Below are 20,770 nucleotides of genomic sequence, written 5' to 3'. Positions count from 1 at the left end.
GAAGGCTTTGGAGAGGGTACAGAAAAGATTTACCAGGATGTTACCTGGTATGAAGGGCATTTGCTATGAGGAGAGGTTAGAGAAACTTGGCTTGTTGTCGCTGGAGCAACGGAGGTCGAAGAGAGACCTGAAAGAAGTCTACAAGATTATGAGAGGCATGGACAGAGTAGAAGAGTCAATTAGTAGGGGACAAAGGGTAAGGTGCGAGGGGCAAGTTTTAAAAGAGATGTATGAGACAGATTTTTTACACAGAGTGGTGGGTGCCTGGCACTCGTTGCCGTGAGAGGTGGTGGAAGCGGATATAGTAGTGACTTTTAAGGGGCATCTTGGCAAGTACGTGAATGAGATGGGAATAGAAGGATACGGTCCCCGGAAGCATAGGAGGTTTTTGTTAAGTCGGGTAGCATGATTGGTGCATGCTTGGAGAGCTGAAGGGCCTGTTCCGATGCTGTAATTTTCTTTGTTCTTTGTTCAAATCAAACTACAGAGTATTCCACCAAAGACGAGGAGTTTTGGCTTGGAATTACTCAACAGGAAAGAAATGGGTTCCTGCCACAATCATTACACGTTCTGGATCTGTCCCTTATGCGTGCAGACCAGTGGTGACATTGTTTGCAGGAGACATGCCGCCCAGCCATTGGCTGGGAGAACAGATCCTCTGGAATTGCAACCTGCTGAGAATCCGAAATGTGGCTATGAAAAGAACAGCAACTAAATATTGCAGGTTATAATATAATCAGAAAGGATCGAGAAAGGATTATGTCAACTAACTCACTTAAGACAAAGTTAATATAACAATAAAAAATTGGTGCATAACTATCAAAGTTAGAAACAAAATCTATATAGATTGGAATAATAGGTAAGGGATTGATTGCATAAACATGTTTAGTGGAAAGATGGTGGATGAAGAAAAATGTAAGCAAATGCTTACCAAATAAAAGATATAGAATCACAAACGTTGGAGATTTTAATGATCTTCTACTAAATTAAGCAGCAAAAGATGTACAAGAATTGGAATGTTTTACTCTTAAGTGAATAGCAACAAAGAGGGATCTAAAAAGAAAATTAAATGAGCACTTAGACCATAACAATCACAATACAGATTATGAAGGACACAAGTAAGACAAAGACCAAAGTAATAGCTGATCTCAAGGGAATGAAAATGGTCCAAGAACAGCAAACTGTAAAAACAAAGAAATGGAACAGCAGTGCGAAACATTTAAAATGGCAGAATGTCTCATTAAAAAGAACAAACTAGCTAGTGATGACACCATGGATGAATGAATAAATCAGGATAAAAATGTAAATAAAGAAATGGACATGCACTTAAGTACAAAGGTAACAAAGGAGTGGATGCCAAAAAGGGTATTCCTTTTAAAATTTGAAGATTTGAAAAGAAGTTTTGAAAAACTTTGGAAAGCAAAAAGAATCATCTGAATACTACTTTTATTTATTTGTGTAATTTTCTTGTTCTTTCTGGAAGCGTAGGCAGTTAAGTCGGGCGACATGGTCAAATGCAGGGTTGGAGGGCCGAAGGGCCTGTTCCTGTGCTGTAATTTTCTTTGTTCTTTATGGGCAGAGGTTAAGGCAGTTATTCAGGTTGACAAACAGATGAATGCTAGGACAACTGCCTCTCTCCGCCACACACACCTCCCCCCCCGCCCCACACAAAAAAAATCATCTCTTGTACCGGGGTAGGGGAGAGACACAATCCACTGAATACTACTTTTTTGTTCAAGGCCAGTTTACATTTTAAAAGACATGCTTTGCTTTATGCTGGGTATATGTCCAAACAAACTAAAGGTTGTGGAGGACCTGCTTCTTTCAATCAATGGTATGTTCTAGAGTGCTGCATAGTTACACGTGCTCCTAGCTTAGAGGGAACTTTGGCTGACCCCACTGTTTATCATTTACATAAATTATTTGGACTCCAATTTCAAAATTGACAGCATCAAATTGGAGGTGTTATTTTGTCACGGTTCATCTCTAATAATATAGGCAGACTTTAATGAACTTACAGGATGAATGTGTAGTTAGCTAATTAACTTCAGCTGAGGTAAATTTGCGACCTACTTCTTCACCTTCCCTGAGAATGGAAGACATTGGCAAACCACCACTGACAAAAATTGGCAAGAAAATGAATCAACGTGAAGCATCAGCAGACTAAGCTGAAAACCTGCCTTCTCAACCAGGGCACATATTGCATGACATGGGTAATTATGAGGTAGAAATTTTGGAAAAAAGCATAGGGAAGCGTCATATGCCTAGGCGATTGTGGTGGAGGTGTGAGAGGATCTGAGAGTACAAATACACAAATCACCAAAACTTAGGATAAAATGAAGATGACACAAGTTAAGAAGACTATTTAAGGAAAAGCAAAGTTTCTAGTGAGATAGAATTTAAGAGAAAAGCTCTACTAAATTTGTAAAGAATCTTGGAATGTATTTGGAGTGTTGTGAACAGTTCCAGTCTTTAAAGGATACAGAAGCATTGGAAAGAAACAAAAAAGGTTTATTATGATGATACCAGAATAATATATATCAGGAAATATTGAACAGTTTAGGGCTCTTTTCTCTGAAAAGGAGAAGACTGAGGGGCTGGCTGGCTTGTTCCAAAATGTGGGGTAGGCCGTTTAGGACTGACGAGGAGAAATTTCTTCACTCTCAGTGGGTGGAGAACCTGTGGAATTCTCCATCAAAGAAAACTGAGGAGGCCAAGTCATTGAATATATTTAATAAGGAAATATATTTCAAGACACTAAAGGTGTCAAGGGGTATGGGAAGAGAGTGGGAGTATGGCATTGTAATAGAGGATCAGCCATGATCATATTAAATGCTGCATCAGGCTTGAGGAACTGAATATCCTACTCCCGCACCTAGTTCCTACGTATATAGGATGACCATGATAAAAGTTTTATGGGGTAGAATTAGAGAATATGTTTCAACTTCTGGGTCAGATATGAACAAGTGCCATAAATAAATAGCTGAAACTTTGGAACAGAACATACTACAACATGGGGCAACTCTTATCTGGAGGAGATGCAGAGAAGATTCACTAGGTTGATTCCAGAGTTGAGATGGTTGGCTTATGAGGAGAGACTGAGTAGACTGGGGCTATACTCATTGGAATTCAGAAGTATGAGGGGAGATCTTACGGAAACATATAAGATTATGAAGGAAATTGATGATAGAAGTGGGTTAAGTTGATTGGCCATGTTAAAATTGCCCCTTAGTGTCCTGAGATGCGTAGAGGGATTATCGGGTAAATATGTAGGGATAAGGGGGTAGGGCTGAGTGGGATTGTGGTCAGTGCAGACTTGATGGGCCAAATGGCCTCTTTCTGCACTGTAGGATTTCTATGATTCTAAATATAGGATAGTCTCTAATACTGCTATCAATTTAGGTGAGCATTCTTTATGCAAAGTAGTTAGAATTTTCTTCATCAACAGATATTCATCCAGTTCTTTTTAAAGGTGAAAGTTTATGCAAAATGAATTATCTTTTGGTAATGCATGGTACTAGTTTGGTTCCTTTTCCAAAAGTGGTTCAAACTCCCATAATCTCCTCCTCCTAAACTTCTTACAGGCATACACTCAGTTCTCTTTTTTTTAAATCTATGTGGCTTTATATATCACACAATTAATATTCTTGAGTTTACAAGCCTTGAGTATACCACATTTTCTTTTTGCAGTGCACTACCAATTCAGCTAAATGCAACCTTCTCTCAGGAAGCTTTGGGTTGCTGTGCAGCTGCACATCAAAGAGGGAACATTGCAAACCTTCACATCTTTCAGCCTTTTGTATATCAGCTTGTATTTTCTCTATAAGACTTCCTCTGTGATATCATTGATTTTTGCTTTGATTACAACCATCTGCTACTTACCCAACTCAAAAGTTGGTTCACATTTGTTTGATCCTCTTCACTGTGGAACCAGAACCATATTGAAGTCATCTCCAAAGGTAATATACCCACCACCTTGCATTGGTTCTGGCTCAAAGACAGGCAAGCACATAGTGCGTACCATGATGTCTGCCAGTTCTTTTGTTTTTTCAGAAGCAGTTTCCAGTACTAAAACTGACACAATTTGTAATTGAATCATTTTGAGAATGTTAGGATTTTGTTCAGAGAGTAATTCTTTATATGGTAGTGTAGTGTGTGAAAATGATAATTCATCAAGTTTCTTTGGTTTACTTGAAGTTAGTCTCCTCTGACAGATTTATTTTTAACTAGTCTCCACAATTTAAAAGCACATGTATGTTATAACAAATCCCAAAGGCAGGTTCTTGGCTTTGTCTGTTGCTGCTTCACTCTGAACGATTTAAAGCATATATAAGAGCACGTAGTTTACAACTTTTAGTTTGCAGAGTTCTAAAATTCTTTGCCTTCATTTCTCTAGTGATGTCTCATCAGATATAAACAGATTTGAGATAAGTCTCAGTAACAGAACAAAGAAGAGCAAGGATCCTGATATCTGTGAGTACATTTGCTTGCTGCTTATAGGTATTTTACTTTCACTCAAAAGTCCAGTCCTTGGATGATGAAGTTTTTATGCTATGCTGTGATCTCTGTAGACCAGTTACTGTGTTCTTCAATCGAAAAAATATAAAATCCCAGTTATTTATCAATGGAATGAAGCCACCAGATTTCATGGTTTAAAACTGATTAATTTTATTTTACTATACAAGAGTCAACAAAGAAAACACTAAATAATAAGAACATAAGAAATAGGAGCAGGAGTAGGCCATCCAGCCCTTCGAGCCTGCCCCGCCATTCAATAAGATCATGGCTGATCTGTCGCTGCTCAGTTCCACTTTCCCGCCCTCTCCCCATAACCCTTAATCCCCTCTCCTATCAAAAACCCATCAACCCGCGTCTTAAAAATATTTAGCGAGGCAGCCTCCACCACTTCAACGGGCAGAGAATTCCAGAGATTCACCACCCTTTGAGTGAAGAAGTTCCTCCTCAACTCCGTTCTAAACCGCCTCCCCTTTATCTTGAGGCTGTGTCCCCTAGTCCTATTGTCTTTTTTGAGCGGGAAGAGTCTTTCCACCTCTATCCTATCCATCCCATTCATCATCTTATACGTCTCAATGAGATCTCCTCTCATTCTTCTAAACTCTAACGAGTACAAGCCCAGTTTATTCAGCCTCTCCTCATAGCTCAACCCCCTCAACTCCAGTATCAGCCTAGTAAACCTCCTCTGCACTCCCTCCAAGGCCAAAATATCTTTGCGCAGGTGCGGCGCCCAAAAATGCACACAGTACTCCAGTTGCGGCCTCACCAATGCCCTATACAGCTGCAGCAAGACCTCCCTACTTTTATATTCAATCCCCTTCGCTATGAAGGCCAGCATCCCATTCGCCTTCCTGACCACCTGCTGCACCTGCAAGCTGGGTTTTTGCGACTCATGCACAAGGACCCCGAGGTCCCTCTGCACCGTCGCCTGCTGCAGTTTTTCGCCTCGTAAGTAATAGTCCTTCCTACCATTTTTCCTACCAAAGTGGACCACCTCACACTTGCCAACATTAAATTCCATTTGCCATTTCCTGGCCCATTCGCCCAGCCTATCTAGATCCTTCTGCAGACTCTCCACACCCTCCGCACAATTTGCCGTTCCCCCAATCTTGGTGTCATCAGCAAATTTCGACACCCTACACTCGGTTCCCTCCTCCAGATCATCTATATAAATGGTAAAAAGCAGAGGTCCCAGCACCGACCCCTGGGGCACTCCACTAGTCACCATCCGCCAATCCGAATAGCACCCGTTGACCCCCACTCTCTGCCTCCTATTTGACAACCAATCCTCTATCCACGCTAACACCCTACCCCCAACTCCATGTCCCTCGACCTTCTGCAATAACCTCTTGTGAGGCACTTTGTCAAACGCTTTCTGAAAATCTAGAAAGACCACATCCACCGGCTCTCCTCTATCCACCGCCCTAGACACATCCTCATAGAACTCCAGTAAATTTGTCAGACACGACTTCCCTTTAATGAAACCGTGCTGCGTCTGCTCTATCAAGCAATTCCCTTCAAGATGCCTCGCAATTTCCTCCTTAATGACAGATTCTAACATTTTACCTACCACAGATGTTAAACTAACCGGCCTATAATTCCCCGCCTTTTGCCTGGCACCCTTCTTAAACAACGGCGTAACATTAGCCGTTTTCCAATCATCCGGCACTTCCCCGGAATCCAGCGACGTTTGGAAAATAACCACCAAGGCATCCACTATCACCTCCGCCATTTCTTTCAGAACCCTCGGATGCATTCCATCCGGTCCTGGGGACTTGTCCACAATCAGCCCCTCCAGTCTGCCGAGCACCGCCTTTCTAGTAACAGTAATGTCATTAAGACCCTCCAGTCCTACCACCTTTCTATCGCTAACACCCGGCAAATTATTCACGTCCTCCTCCGTGAAGACAGAAACAAAAAAGTTATTCAATACCTTAGCCATATCCCCATCCCCTACCACTAGGTCCCCTTTCTCATCCTCTAAAGGACCAACATTCACCCTAGCCAGCCTCTTCCTTTTTATATATTTATAAAAACTCTTGCTATCCTTTTTTATATTAAGCGCTAGCCCAGCTTCATAGTTTCTCCTACCCTTCCTTATCAACTTCTTTGTCAATCTTTGTTGACATTTAAACCTCTCCCAATCCTCTTCTCGCCCACTACTCTTAGCTACTCTAAATTCCTCCGCTTTTAGTTTAACACTTTCCTTCACCTCCTTCGTTATCCACGGCTTATTACCTCTCCTCTTACTATCCTTTTTGACCATCGGAATAAATTTCCGTTGAGCACCAAGAAAGATCTCCTTAAAGATCCTCCACTGCTCCTTAACAGACCCTCCCTCCAACGCGCTCTCCCAGTCCACATTCGCCAATTCTTCTCTCATCCTACCGTATTTCCCTCTATTCAAACAAAGGACGCGTGTCCGGGAACCCACTTTCTCCTCCTCCATCTGCACCAGAAACTCCACCATACAATGATCACTCTCCCCAAGAGGATCCTTCACCACAAGGTCCCTAATTCTACCCGCCTCATTACATAGCACCAGATCCAAGATAGCTTGCTCCCTCGTCGGCTCCAACACATACTGTTCGAGGAAACTATCCCGGCAGCATTCCAAGAACTCTTCCTCGAGCCCCCCACGTCCAACATGGGTCGACCAATCAATATGCAGATTGAAATCCCCCATAACTACGGCCGTCCCATTCCTGCACGCCGCACTTATTTGCGCGTTAACAGCCCTTCCCATCTCCAGATCGTTATTCGGGGGCCTATAGACGACACCCACCAGCGTCTTCCTCCCTTTGCTGTTCCTAATCTCCACCCACAACGATTCCACCCTCTGCTCCTTGGCTCCAATATCATCCCTTGCTACCACCGTGATGCTATCCTTAATCAGCAGAGCTACGCACCCCCCTTTTCCCTCCTGTCTATCCTTCCTAAACACTTGATAGCCCTGTACATTCAGCTCCCAGTCCCTGTCACCCTGCAGCCACGTCTCTGTAATGGCCACCAGATCGTATCCATTTGTGTCGATCTGCGCCATCAGCTCATCCACTTTATTCCGAATGCTTCGTGCATTCAGATAAAGTGCTTTCATCCCAGCCTTCACCTGGACCCTATTTGCCGCAACGCCACCAACTATACTCACGCCCCCTACTCCCTCTATTATTGGGACATCCTCGGCCTCTTCCCTTACATGTACACTCTCCTTAACTTTAGACCTTGTAAGGTCACCTACCCTCACACCCTCCCCCCCCATAATTAGTTTAAAGCCCTGTCTACAGTCCTCTTTACTCGATTCGCCAGCACTCTGGTCCCAGCACGGTTCAGACCAACCCCATCCCTCCCGAACAGGTCCCACCTACTTTATTTATATTTATATATATTTATATAATTTTACGTTGAATTTACGTTGCTGGTTGAGTAACAGGACTGGAGGGTAACAGAGGCTTTGTTACTCGGTGTGGGTTGTGTGGACACAGCAGACACTGCCGGTGTTGGGATTTCTTAATGCTAACTTTGCTCGCTTGGAGAGTAATATAAATATATTAAATATATTTATCTTATAGTTTAACTTGCGTAATTAATATGAGTTAAACATAAATTAATAGGCAAATTAGAGTTGAATCTTGTTGTAGGGTATGAGATATTGTTTGGTCAATCTTAATGAAGTCTTTTTAATCTTAAATGGGTTAACTATATGTAATTATTAATGATAAAAATGTGCATATATGCAGTAAAGGGTTCAAGCTAGGAGCTTTCTCTATGCTTGTGCTTTGTCCAATGTTAGACTGACCCCAAGGTATAGGTCATGTCTTCTCTTACACCACTGTATGGGCAGTTCTGTACTCAGTTCCACACGAACCCTGTATGTGCCAAACTATGAGCTCCAAATATAAATCATAAATTGCACAGTAAATGGCAGATTCCAGTAAGCCAGACTGGCTTAGCTGTCCACGCAGATCATAGTGAGTCAGAAATCCCCCTGCAATTGTCTTCCTCGTGAGGAATTTCAGATCCTCTCATTCTAGGAGCCTGTCTGATCACCAGCTGACAGCAGTGCACAACCAACCCAAACTCCATTGCCACGATCTTCAGCACAAATAGCATAGGCCTGCAAAGCCTGCTCAGCTTGGTCTGGCTGGCTCAGATTCACAGCTGCAGCAATTTATTATCTTTGCTTATTTACAACTTCTGGATCCAGCCTCTTCTTGAGTCTTTAGCTTCTGTGTTCTGCTCCATTGGACTTAACAATGACCACTGCTCGGCTTTGATTGATCTGTGTCCCTACTTTCAATCAAATTTCAGATTCAACTTCCCAGTCTCAGCTTGCTGCTGATTTCCTTAGAGATTGAAAAGTTCAGTTTCATTTCTAGGTTTACTTTTTCTGCTTGCCTTTCAATTTAATTTTCAGATCTGTTTTTGTTTTGAGGTAGGGTCTGCCTCAGAAACATACAGATGAGTTTAAAATATAGATATCTTCACTGTGTGCATTTTTTTTTGTCATGACTAATGAGATTGGGTGCCAAGATGCAGCCGTCCTATAAATTAAGAGACCTGGGAGCAGGGTAAGATCAGAGTACAACTGCTCAGTAAACTGATGATGGTGTTCAAAATGATTTTGGGTTACCAAAGAGTCCAGAATATAGAATGTGACCACTGTTGGTGAAGCAAGTGCAGAGATAAATGTGCAGTTGAAAAATAGGATTGTAATGAAGCAGTTACATAAATAGAGTTAGGCAAACTTAAGATATGAGTGACAGTGTTTTGGAAAAATTTACAAATGCAAGTTTGAGCAAGGGATTAGTTTTCCGGTGCAGCATTTGGATCTGTAGCACTTGTTTTGATGTGCTCTCTGTGTCCTTAGAGGTTCAAAATGCCCATGGCAAGCATGCATGCTTCTGATGCGAGTTGCAATGGGTGATATTTGTCAGTGCACTAGCAAATGCGAAGTGAACATGCTGAAAACTTTCAGTATAGTTAATTCATACCATTGATTCATACACAATGCTGATTTGATGCCTGTTTTGTTATTTTGATGCCAAACTTTCCAGATACTGCTCTCACTTAATCAAGCATAGCTGCATACAAATTCAACAGCAGAAAGGATGCCCCTACCAGTGCTTTTTAAACAAATTACCATTTATTTATGGGTTAGCCATTTATTGATCTATACTGGCTCTTGATACAATTTCTGATGTTCTTAAAGTTGCCAAAGTCTCTAGAAGAGGGTGTAGCAGATACTGAAAGTCATTGTACTGACTTGAAAAACTCTTCAACAAAATAGTTGTTCCAAGCCATGGATATAATACTTGGCCTTTCCCTTGGAACACAGCATGACTTGAGAACAATCAGAGGGCACGCAGAGCAAAGCAAGCTGCCAGAATAGGCAAGGAGAAAAGGACATTCAGCAGGAGGCCATATTCACCCAAGATAAGAACATAAGAACATAAGAAATAGGAGCAGGAGTAGGCCATCTGGCCCTTCGAGCCTGCCCCGCCATTCAATAAGATCATGGCTGATCTGTCGTGGCTCAGTTCCACTTTCCCGCCCTCTCCCCATAACCCTTAATCCCCTCTCTTATCAAAAACCCATCAACCCGCTTCTTAAAAATATTTAGCGAGGCAGCCTCCACCACTTCAACGGGCAGAGAATTCCAGAGATTCACCACCCTTTGAGTGAAGAAGTTCCTCCTCAACTCCGTTCTGAACCGCCCCCCCTTTATCTTGATGTTCAGAGCGCAATTATTGTACGTGACCTCAGCCCACAGCAGTGTGAAATTTCTGTCCTCACTGGTAGAAAACCCTGCTGATGTTATGTGCGAGAGAGTTCTAATCTGAAACACGAATTTTGTGTAGTGTATGGTGTTTTGGATATTAATGAGAAACGTTGAGGGAACAGTGAGAACTCAGACCTCTCTGTGAAACAAACAAATACAAATAATTTTGTTAAGTAGAAGAAAGATAACAAATTACAAAGAACAATCTTGTACATTGACAAATTAACAGTAAGTAAGCACTTAGTCCCTCAAAGATTCAAAACCCAGAATTGTTTCCCCCATAATCCTAAACTCTACTGAGAACCCTGTATCCCAAACAACAACCATAAATCTCTTGGTCAAATTTAGCCAGTGATTTACCATACTCTACAGCTTAAGAGACCAGGACTCGGGCATAGTCTTCAGTTCAGTGAAGAAAATGACCTTTTGGACAGGCTGTCTTTTGCCTTCAGCACTCCATCACTGGCTGAGCTGTTTCTGAAGATGGCTGCTGCTGCTTCGACATCCCATTTATGTGTAAACAGCTTCCCATCTCACAGCATTCAGATTACCAGTTGTATCAGTTGCAAAGAGTACCTTGTTCACATTCTTCCCTTTCCCTTCCTTTCTCTTAGGTGCTGCCCGCATATGGTTTACAAAAATACATGGCAGTTTGATTTTACCAAAAATTCATTTTGTTTTAATTGCATCCTAACATTTTGTGACACACACTGAAATTTGCCAACTTTTGCAGTCATAGCTTCAACTTCAGAGTAGGGGAAGGATTGTACTGCTAGTAGATATAAATGTGATTGTAACCATAAACTTTTATATGTTGGGCTGCATACAGGTTGGAGATATTTGCAATATCTTGCAGTTTGCTGTCCATTGCGTAAGGAAGGTCAATGAAGTGTTTTATTCAACAGTTTAACTACATTTCATTCTGTCTTGTCAAAGAGCAGCAGGCTAAGTGAGCTTGTGGCTTTGCAAGGTGTTATTGCACATGGATGCTGCATGTCAACTGAGTTGTGCTGCAACCAAGACCCAGCTGGTACTTGACTATATGCAAAGAATCATTTGTGTCAATGTCCTAGCAGCAACCATGACACGGTTGACTCATCCATTTACACTTCAGTTATCACAGAAAATGGGCAATGCAGGATATCTGCTGATGACATCGTACGTGACTCTGACGCACAACCCACATGTGACCATCATGCACTCGGTGAAGATCATGCAATTATAAAAGATGTGAGCATAGGTCATTGGCATTGTGAAATAAAGCTTCCATTGCCCAAGCAGCTTTGCAGAAGCCTTGCAGTACTCAGCAGAGCTGGTGTCAAGATTCATGATGGGCTGAATGCCATGCAACTTCTCAGTGATGCAATCATACCCCCCAACTAGCTATATAGCATGCAGCTGAAGAGAGAAAAGAGAAGGGCGAGGGGCCTGCGATCAGTCTGTGGGGTAGGGGATAAGGGAATCAGTAATGTTGTAGGGATGGGGCAATGTTCGTGGGGGCCAGGGGAGCATTATCCAACCCAGGAGGAATGTGGCTGGGGAGCAGCATTCTATTGTATTTTTTCTGTGTGCGCACAGTTGGAGGCACTGATTGGAACTATAGGGTTTTGGGCACGTTAAGCCCCGCCCACAGGCTTTTGCAACGATTCTGAATCGGTGATATTTTTTCAGGCAGAATGAGTATGGGGACAGCTAAGAAAGGGTCTAAAAGTCGGATCTGAAACACTCCCAGTTTCAAGTCCGCCCAGCACTTGGTGTCCAAATGGTAAAATAGGGCCCTGAGTCTCCCAAAGACCTAGAAAAGTAGCGTTGACATCTGGTTGTAAAGATTTGTTCCGAGAGATGTTCATTTACTATTAAAATGAATGGGAGTATGGATCTGTGATAACTAATTAGCATTTTTAGCTGGATGAGGGTCAGTGTGTTTGATCTGATTTTGATTTGATTTATTATTGTTACATGTGTTAACATACAGCAAAAAGTATTTTTCTTGTATGCTATACAGACGAAGCATGCCGTTCATAGAGAAGAAATGAGAGAGTTACAGTGATAGCTAGGATGTAGAGAAAGACCAACTTAGTGCTAGGCAAATCCATTCAAAAGTCTGACAGCAGCTGGGAAAAGCTGTTCTTGAGTCGGTTGGTATGTGACCTCAGACTTTTGTATCTTTTTCTCAATGGAACAAGGTGGAAGAGAGAATGTCTGGGGTGTGTGGGGTCCTTAATTATGCTGGCTGCTTTGCCGAGGCAGCAGGAAGTGTAGACAGAGTCAGTGGATGGGAGGCTGGTTTGCGTGATGGATTGGGCTACGTTCACGACTTTTATCATTCTTTGAGGTCTTGGACAGAGCGGGAGCTATACCAAGCTGTGATATAACCAGAAAGAATGCTTTCTGTGGTGCATCTGTAAAAGTCGGTGGGAGTCATAGCTGACATGCCAGATTTCATGATGTGGGTATGCCGGCGTTGGACTGGCGTAAACACAGTAAAAAGTCTGACAACACCAGGTTTTAGTCCAATAGTCCAAATAAATTGGTTGGACTAAAACCTGGTGTTGTCAGACTTTTTACTATGCCAAATTTCCACAGTCCTCTGAGAAAACAGAGCTGTTGGTGTGTTTCCTTAACTACAGTGTTGGCATAGGAGGACCAGGACAGATGGTTGGTGATCTGAACACCTAAAACCTTGAAGCTCTCGACCCTTTCTACTTCATCCCTGTTGATGTAGACAGGGGCATGTTGTCCTTTACGCTTCCTGAAGTTGATGACAATCTCCTTCGTTTGTTGACATTGAGGGAGAGATTATTGTTGTTGCATCAGTTCACCAGATTCTCTGTCTCATCGTTGTTTGAGATCCAAACCAATATGGTGATGTTGTCAGCAAATTTGAAAATTGGAGGGGATTTTAGCCACACAGTCATAGGTGTATAAGGAGTATAGTAGGGGGCTGAGTGCAAGATGAAAAGTTTTGACAAAACTTTGCACTTTTCAGCAATACTTGCAACTGATTCTGGTGGATTTCCTCTGGCATGGCCAGGGAAAAGAAGCATAATAGGAACATGTTTTACTACTGGGGTGGATCTAAGCTTGCTAAAAATGGAGAAAAACGCTAGAGACCTGTGACTTGAAATTGCCAGTATAACGGGGACATGGGATTCCATTGGAGGCTTGGAATAACTGTTTGGTGTTGAGTATGCCAGCAGAATTTCACTTTCTGTGGCTAAAGTTACATACAAAAGAAAATAGTGCTTAGTCAATAATGGCTTTGTGATTTGTTACTATACAAGTATTAAAATAGGAACTCTTGGTGGATCATTCAGCTAACAACTGGAAGTGGAAACTTCCTTTTGAAGCTTATTGGTCTCTGTAGAGATTGTAATACAATGCAAAGATATAAACCAACACAAAATAAATAATCCAAACCAAATTTATAAATGTAAAACGTGTTGCTTTGATACAAATGTATGTTCCCTTAGTGCTGTTTTCTTTGCAGTTTGCCTATCTCGTTGGGCCACTGGGGTAGCAATCATGTCTACTGGAAGGTTGCTGATTTTCATAGGGAGACTGCAGGTGGCTTTATAGGATGCCCTTGAGCAACTTTGGGCTGAAAACACTAGGCTTTGGGGGTTGCACTGTTTAACATAGGAAAAATAATTCGGGCGGGCTGGCTGACTGACAGACTGCAGTGGACGACTGACAATGTGGCAGTGGTCTGAGGATGAATGCTATCATCCTGAAAGTAGGTTCATCTACCATAGAGCTGTGGCCTCTGCTCTGGAGTAATCTCTTGAAAGACAAATTGCTAGACTATTGTGAGACAAAGTAGCCTTAAAGTCCCTTTGAAATTGGTACTCCTGTTCACAGTGGCAGTAAACTTAAGCTTGTACGGTAGCCAACTGACCCTGAATCACAGATTTCAGCTTCCACTGCAGCCCTCCGACATTGGGTAGTTTCTGCTTCTGCTGAGGGAGGGCCTGAAGTGCAGGAAATAGATCAAATGTGGTTGAGGACCGAGTCAATGGCATCAGCGTTGGGAGGGTGTAGTGGTAAGGAATCCTCAAGGTGAGGCAAAAGGAAGAGTTATCTTAACCTATGTTGAGGAAGGTTCCATCAGTGGAATGGATGCACTGAAGATAGGCAAACTGGAGCCCTTACAGGAAGCAGGGTGTGAGGTAGTGTAGTCATGAGAATTAATGGGCTTATAAAGTATATTGCCAACTAAATTGGTTGGCACTTCCATGCTAGAAAGACTGCTTTCCAAGTCTGCACAAAACCCTGTACCAAATTGCTGCCAAACTTATAGAAACATGGAAAGTCATGCCATAGAAGAATGCTGTCCAAAGGAGAGCCAAATTCATTTATATTCCTTGACATTGCACCTAAGCACTCTGGTAGCTTTGACCAGCAAGCAGTTTATTGCACGTACTCCTCAACATTCTTTTATAGGCCAGCCCATCAAAATACTAATGAGTTCTCATCCTGAGTTCATGGGTGACCTTGTCCTTTGGCAAACTGGGACCTATGGAATCCTTGTCTGTCTACAGTGTACTCACACCAAGCATTGCACCATCCAGCTTCTGTGTCTCTTCTAAATGCAGTACCAGCAGGTGTTAAATCAAGTGACAATGTTCCTTCACATCAGGTGTTTGGTTGATCTTCCACCACTGCCTGATCAGCTGGCAGAACTTAGAATCTGAAAGGAAGAATGTGGAAGATATTGTTCTAGTGCTGGGTGTTAAGAGGGTGAAGCCAAAAATGCATGCTTGCACATTTCTAGAGACTGTAAATCAGAAGGGATTATAGAATGAAGAGGAAGTGGAATACGAGGAAGATCAAGCTCGACAATACCAGTCCCACAACTGATCTTGGTCGCAGCAATGGCTGCTCCAATGATGGCAAGCACTGGCTCCTCCTTGGGGGTAAGGTTTGCAGGACATCTTACTCCTGCCAGTTAGCTCCTGCTCTCAAGTTGTGTGCCACCTTGCCTTGCATGTGCGAAGGAAGTGTGTCATAGAATCATAAAATCCCTTCAGTGCAGTAAGAGGCTATTTATCCCATCAAGTCTGCACCGACAACAATCTCATCCAGGCCTTATCCACATAACCCCACACGTTTACTCTGCCAATCCCCCTGCCACTGAGCGGCAACTGAGCATAGCCATTAACCTAACCCACACACCTTTGGACTGTGGGAGGAAAACCAGAGCGCTGGGTGAAAATCCACACAAACAAGAGGTGAACATGCAAACTCCACACAGTCACATGACCTGGGGCATTGGGTTTAAAAATTGGCAAGTCATGTTGCAGCTTTGTAGGACATTAGGTAGGCCGCACTTGGAGGGCCAAATTTTCTTTGTTCTTTGACACATGGTATCTGGTAAGGAGGCACTCCCTGCTTCCCTGATCACCAGTCTGCCAAGTTTCACTTTGTAGGCTGGATCCTTGGGGCTGCCCCTGTGATAGTGAGTGGGCTGCACAATATCACAGATGGGGCAGGCATGAAGCCACTGCTTGGGTGCCCAGCACCCAATTTCTCCCATTGCCTGTCATCCTGATCCGAAATTTTGTACATCAGTTCTGGTTTCTTGCTTGCTTTGAGACTCTTATTTAAGCCCTCATTAGTTCTTCCTGCGTCCATCACTTCTACTTATTCTTTTCCTTTTCTCTGAATTGGCAACTTGCGCTACTTATTGTGTTGACTCATTGTCTTGGTGTGTTCTCGTACTGAATTCTGTTTCATGCTCTCTAATCATTCTGTCACAAATCCTATACCAAAAGCTATCATTCTTTTTTCTCCCCCAACTGAAACATCTGAGTTTCAGCAGCACTAAGGTTATGGCAGTTTTGCATTCCCAAGTGATCTTGATGAGGGAATATATATAGTTCGAAGCTCAACTTGTGAACACAGCTAGGAGAGAGATAGAATTGAAGGATAGAGTACTCAGCTTTGGTGGATAGCAGACAGCATGATTCAATCTTGCTCATCTTAAGATGAACAACGTTAGTACTTTCTCTATACTGATCCCGTTTAAATTAGATTGCAAATCAAAGATTTGAACTGAACTAAGAAAATCTTCTGTTTTACAGTATTCATGCGTTGTCTGTTGAGTAAGTTACAAAAAGGGCAGCTGATCGATGAGTGGTTCCCTCTCAGTTCACATTTTCCACTGAAAGGAATTGAACCTGGTTCTCTACGGGTAAGAGCGCGATATTCATTGGAAAAGATAATGCCAGAAGAAGAATACAGTGAATTCAAAGAGGTATTCATTTTGTTTAGTTTTCAATGCTCTGCATGTTCAGTGGTGTTTTGTAACTTTTAACCAAAACATTAGCCATCAACTAGATATCAAATATTAAAAATCATGTATTTGGTAACATTACTAAACTATCATTTGCACCTTTACAATTGTTGCGTAAAACCTGGGTGTTGAATTGCTTTTCTGTTCTATTTTCTTTCATTACTTTAAACACAGACACTGGTAGGAACAACTGCAGAATCCAACCTTGTTTTGAGTGACCTTGCTATCCAACTTGAGTACTTAACCAAATCATACAATACGACTGGAATTTATGATAAGAACTTGCTTTCGTGCTTCACAATTAACGATTGTCTTTGACAAACTTATTATCATTTTGAGTATTTAACTAGTAGCATAAATAAATGTGAACCTGTAAATGTACTTGGATTTCTGAAAGGCATTCGATAAGGTGCTGCACAATGATTAATATGTAACATAAGGGCCCAAGCAATTGAGGGTGATATGTTAGCATAGAAAATTGGTTAATGGACAGGAAACACAGAGTGGGGCAAATAGAATATTTTCAACTTGACAGGTTGCTGCAAGAATCAGTGCTGAGACTGCAGCTATTGACAATCTGTAATTATGATTTAGATACATTATTCTCTGTTTCTTCATCTAACTTTGCTGATGATACAAAACTAGGTAGGAATGTAAGCTGTGAGAAAGAGACTCAGGCTGCGAAGAGATACAGACAGGTTAACTGAGCAATAGGGTGGCAGATGGCATATAATAGTGGAAAAATGTGAGATTGGTTCGTGGGATTTGGGGCGGCACAGTAGCACAGTGGTTAGCACTGCTGCTTCACAGATCCAGGGACCTGGGTTCGATTCCCGGCTTGGATCGCTGTCTGTGTGAAGTTTGCACACTCTGCTCGTGTCTGCATGGGTTTCCTCCGGGTGCTCCGGTTTCCTCCCACAGTCCAAAGATGTGCGGGTTAGGTTGATTGGCCATGCTAAAATTGCCCTTAGTGCCCTGAGATGTGTAGGTTAGCAGGATTAGCATGTAACTATGTCGGGATGTGGTGGTAGGGCCTGGGTGGGCTTGTGGTCGGTGCAGACTCGATGGGCTGAATGGCCTGTCCCTGTACTGTAGAGTTTCTATGATTAAAGGGTTATCCTACAATGAGAGGCTGAGTAAATTAGGCCTATGTTCTATGGTGTTCAGAAGAATGAGAGTTGAACTCACTGAAACCTACAACATTCTTCATTACATTCACACTGCAATGAAGTTACTGTGAAAATCCCTTAGTTGCCACATTCCGGCACCTGTTCAGACACACAGGGAGAATTTAGCATGGCCAATTCACTTAAGCTGCACATTTGGACTGTGGGAGGAAACCGGAGCATCCAGAGGAAACCCACACAGATACGGAGAATGCGCAAACTCCACACAGACAGTGAGAAATATTTCTCAGGACATGTCTGACTGGTCATCCAAAAATATATACACATGTGAGTAGAAGAAAGTGTCACACACCTGCCACTCGCTGATGCATAACTAATGACTTGTAATCCAATGAGGCTCAAATTAACTCCCACGGAATCCTTATAGTGCAGAAGGAGGCAATTTGGCCCATCGAGTCTGCATCGACCACAAACCCTCCCAGGCCCTATTCCTGTAAACGCATATATTTACCCTGCTAATCCCCCTGACACGGATCAATTTAGCATGGCCAGTTAACCTAACACTTATCTTTGGACTGTGGGAGGAAACTGAAGCACCCAGAGGAAACTCACAGATATAGGGAGAATGTGTAGGTTCCACACCAGAGGCAAGAATTGAACCTGGGTCCCTGGCACTGTGAGGCAGCAGTGCTAACCACTATGTCACCATGCCACCATTGTTCATTGCACCATTGTCCAAGCACAGTTTAGGCACTGTGAGTACACTCATTAATTAGCTCTTTCTATTTCTGAGGAAACAGTAGCAGTTCCTTCTCCAAATTTATTTTAAAAGTGAGTTTGCCCACTGAAAAGCTAAACTGTGCAACCAGCAAAAAAAACTGAATTTATGTAGTGTATTTAGAGTGGCAGTAGTCACAGTTTTGGAAGGAAGAAATTGGATGCCTAGCTAGAGAAGAGGGGAGTGCAGAAACTGAAAAATGGAATTGTGTCAGTTTGGCTAGCATTGATCTTCAATGCTAGAATGAAGACAAGAGCCCAGTGTCAGAAGGACAGTGAGTTTAGGTGCAATCCTTGAAGTTACAAGAATACTAAGAGAATGACCATGGAGGGATCTAAAAATATGGATGAGTTTTATCCTGTTCACCCATTACCCCAGTGCTTCAATGTAGATTGGTGAGGACTGAGGTAATGGATGAATAGGGTAAAGTGTAGAACAGAACAGTTCAATTTTGGCTGAGCTGTAGTTTATAAAGGATGGCATGTAGAAGGCTGGACTGGAGATCTTTGGAATTGTTGTTTCTAGAGATGACTACCTCCAAGAATTGATTGTGGGAGTTGGCGGTAGGAGCGAAGATGGATGATGTCATAGTGAAAATAGATGATCTTTGTAATGATATGTGGTCTGAAATTGAACTCAAGGTTGAGTGAATTAGCAAGTGCGGCAGAACTTGAGATAGTAACTGGGCCAGGAGATGATGTTGGTGTAGAGGGTACTGACATTATTGTAAGTGGCAGATAATTGATTTGGTCTTCCACGTATTTGAATTGGAGGAAATTGCATCTTACCCAAAACAGAAGTTCTAGGTGCAAACTAAATTAGCTGATCTTAGTGGAATCATGGTAGGACCCCCACAATTGTACCCAGTATTCCTGAATGGGAAACGGAAAAAGTCATCTGAATGCCCATTGCTCCCCATGACTGCAGGAGTGAACATCAGATAAGAATTTAAGCTACTCAATATTGTATTGATGTGTTCCACAAGTAACCGAATGTCCCTTTTTTAGCTTTTCTCCTGGTTTTAATTGCATTTAAACAACATAACTGAGAAAAGCAAAAATCTTCATTCCCTTGCCAAGCATCAGCAGCAACTTGTATTTATGCAGCGTCTTTAACATAATAAAATGCCCTAAGACAGTTTGCACATGTTGTAAAACAAAATTTGATACTGAGTCACATAAGGAGATTAGGCAAGATTATCCAAACCTTGGTCAAAGAGGTAGTTTTCATTCCAAAGTTTAGGGCCTTGATAGCTGAAGGCACAGCAACCACTGGAAGAGCAATTTAAATCGGGGATGCTGGAGAGACCTGAGTGAGCACAGGTCTTGGAGGATAGTGGAACTTTCAAAGATTACAAAGAAAGGGAGGGCTCAAGCCCTGGAGAGATTTAAAAGCAAGGATGCAATTTTATTAAGACATTGCACAATAGGAGCCAACATTTGTTAGTTAGCCCTGGAGAGAAGGGTGTTGGGAATGGTGCCTGTTAGAACATGGGCAGCAGAGATTTGGATGAACAAGTCAACGAAGGTCATCCGGGAGTGTATTGGAATGGTTATACCTAGAATAACAAAGGCATGGACGATGTTTGTTTCTTACATATATTATCTCATAAAAATAGGAATAAAGTTATTGCAAAAGGAAGAGGTATCACCTGGGATAATTCAGGAAGAAATTTAAATAATAGGTATTTTTGTGGCAGTGTTATCGTGTTGGAAAGCCAGCTTTATCAGATATTGCTTGGTGGACTTTAGTCCTGTTGTCTTGATTAATCAAATGTGTATTGTAGAGTCTACCAAGTACCAGATCTTTGCATCAGTCTTAATTAAACTTCCAACATTACATTGTGGTTCTACAGAATTTAAAACTTGATTTAAATATAAGAAAAAGTGTTCTTACTGAAATTTATATATTTGTAAAGAGTCTGTCAAAATTAATTAATGTATATTACATTTTTGTTTGTTAATTATCTCTTTTTTTGTAGCTTATTCTTCAGAAAGAATTCCATGTGATATATGCCTTATCCCATGTGTGTGGTCAGGATCGCACATTACTGGCCAGTATCCTACTGAGAATTTTCCGGCATGAGAAGCTTGAATCACTGTTACTACAAATACTCAATGAAAGAGAAATTAATATGGAAGGTAAGCCTATTATATCTAAATCACTAAGCATTTCATTATAGGTTGTTTATTGGATTAAATATATTTGTAATGTAAATTTATTTGGGCTGTTAGGCACTGGGAGCTACTTTCTTATATTTAGGGTGGGCTATTTAA

The 20,770-nt window shown here is 42.0% G+C and overlaps 1 protein-coding gene across 3 annotated transcripts in view; it reads left to right on the top strand.

Annotated features, from left to right (window-relative positions):
* Nucleotides 1-20,770, top strand: part of rasa1b (RAS p21 protein activator (GTPase activating protein) 1b) — a 200,196-nt gene that overhangs the window by 145,327 nt on the left and 34,099 nt on the right. For all 3 annotated transcript variants that reach the window (XM_080189167.1, XM_080189166.1, XM_080189168.1), the window contains exons 15-17: nucleotides 4,397-4,473; nucleotides 16,378-16,550; nucleotides 20,476-20,635. In XM_080189167.1, the coding sequence (XP_080045293.1) occupies nucleotides 4,397-4,473; nucleotides 16,378-16,550; nucleotides 20,476-20,635 (410 nt within the window). The remainder of the gene's footprint in view (nucleotides 1-4,396; nucleotides 4,474-16,377; nucleotides 16,551-20,475; nucleotides 20,636-20,770) is intronic.

Source organism: Carcharhinus amblyrhynchos, chromosome 5 (genome assembly GCF_965287045.1).
Source record: "Carcharhinus amblyrhynchos chromosome 5, sCarAmb.v2.hapA, whole genome shotgun sequence".
In the NCBI taxonomy this organism is placed as follows: Eukaryota; Metazoa; Chordata; class Chondrichthyes; order Carcharhiniformes; family Carcharhinidae; genus Carcharhinus; species Carcharhinus amblyrhynchos.
The sequence above is the reverse complement of the archived record's forward strand: the minus strand, read 5'-3'. Positions and strand labels throughout refer to the sequence as shown.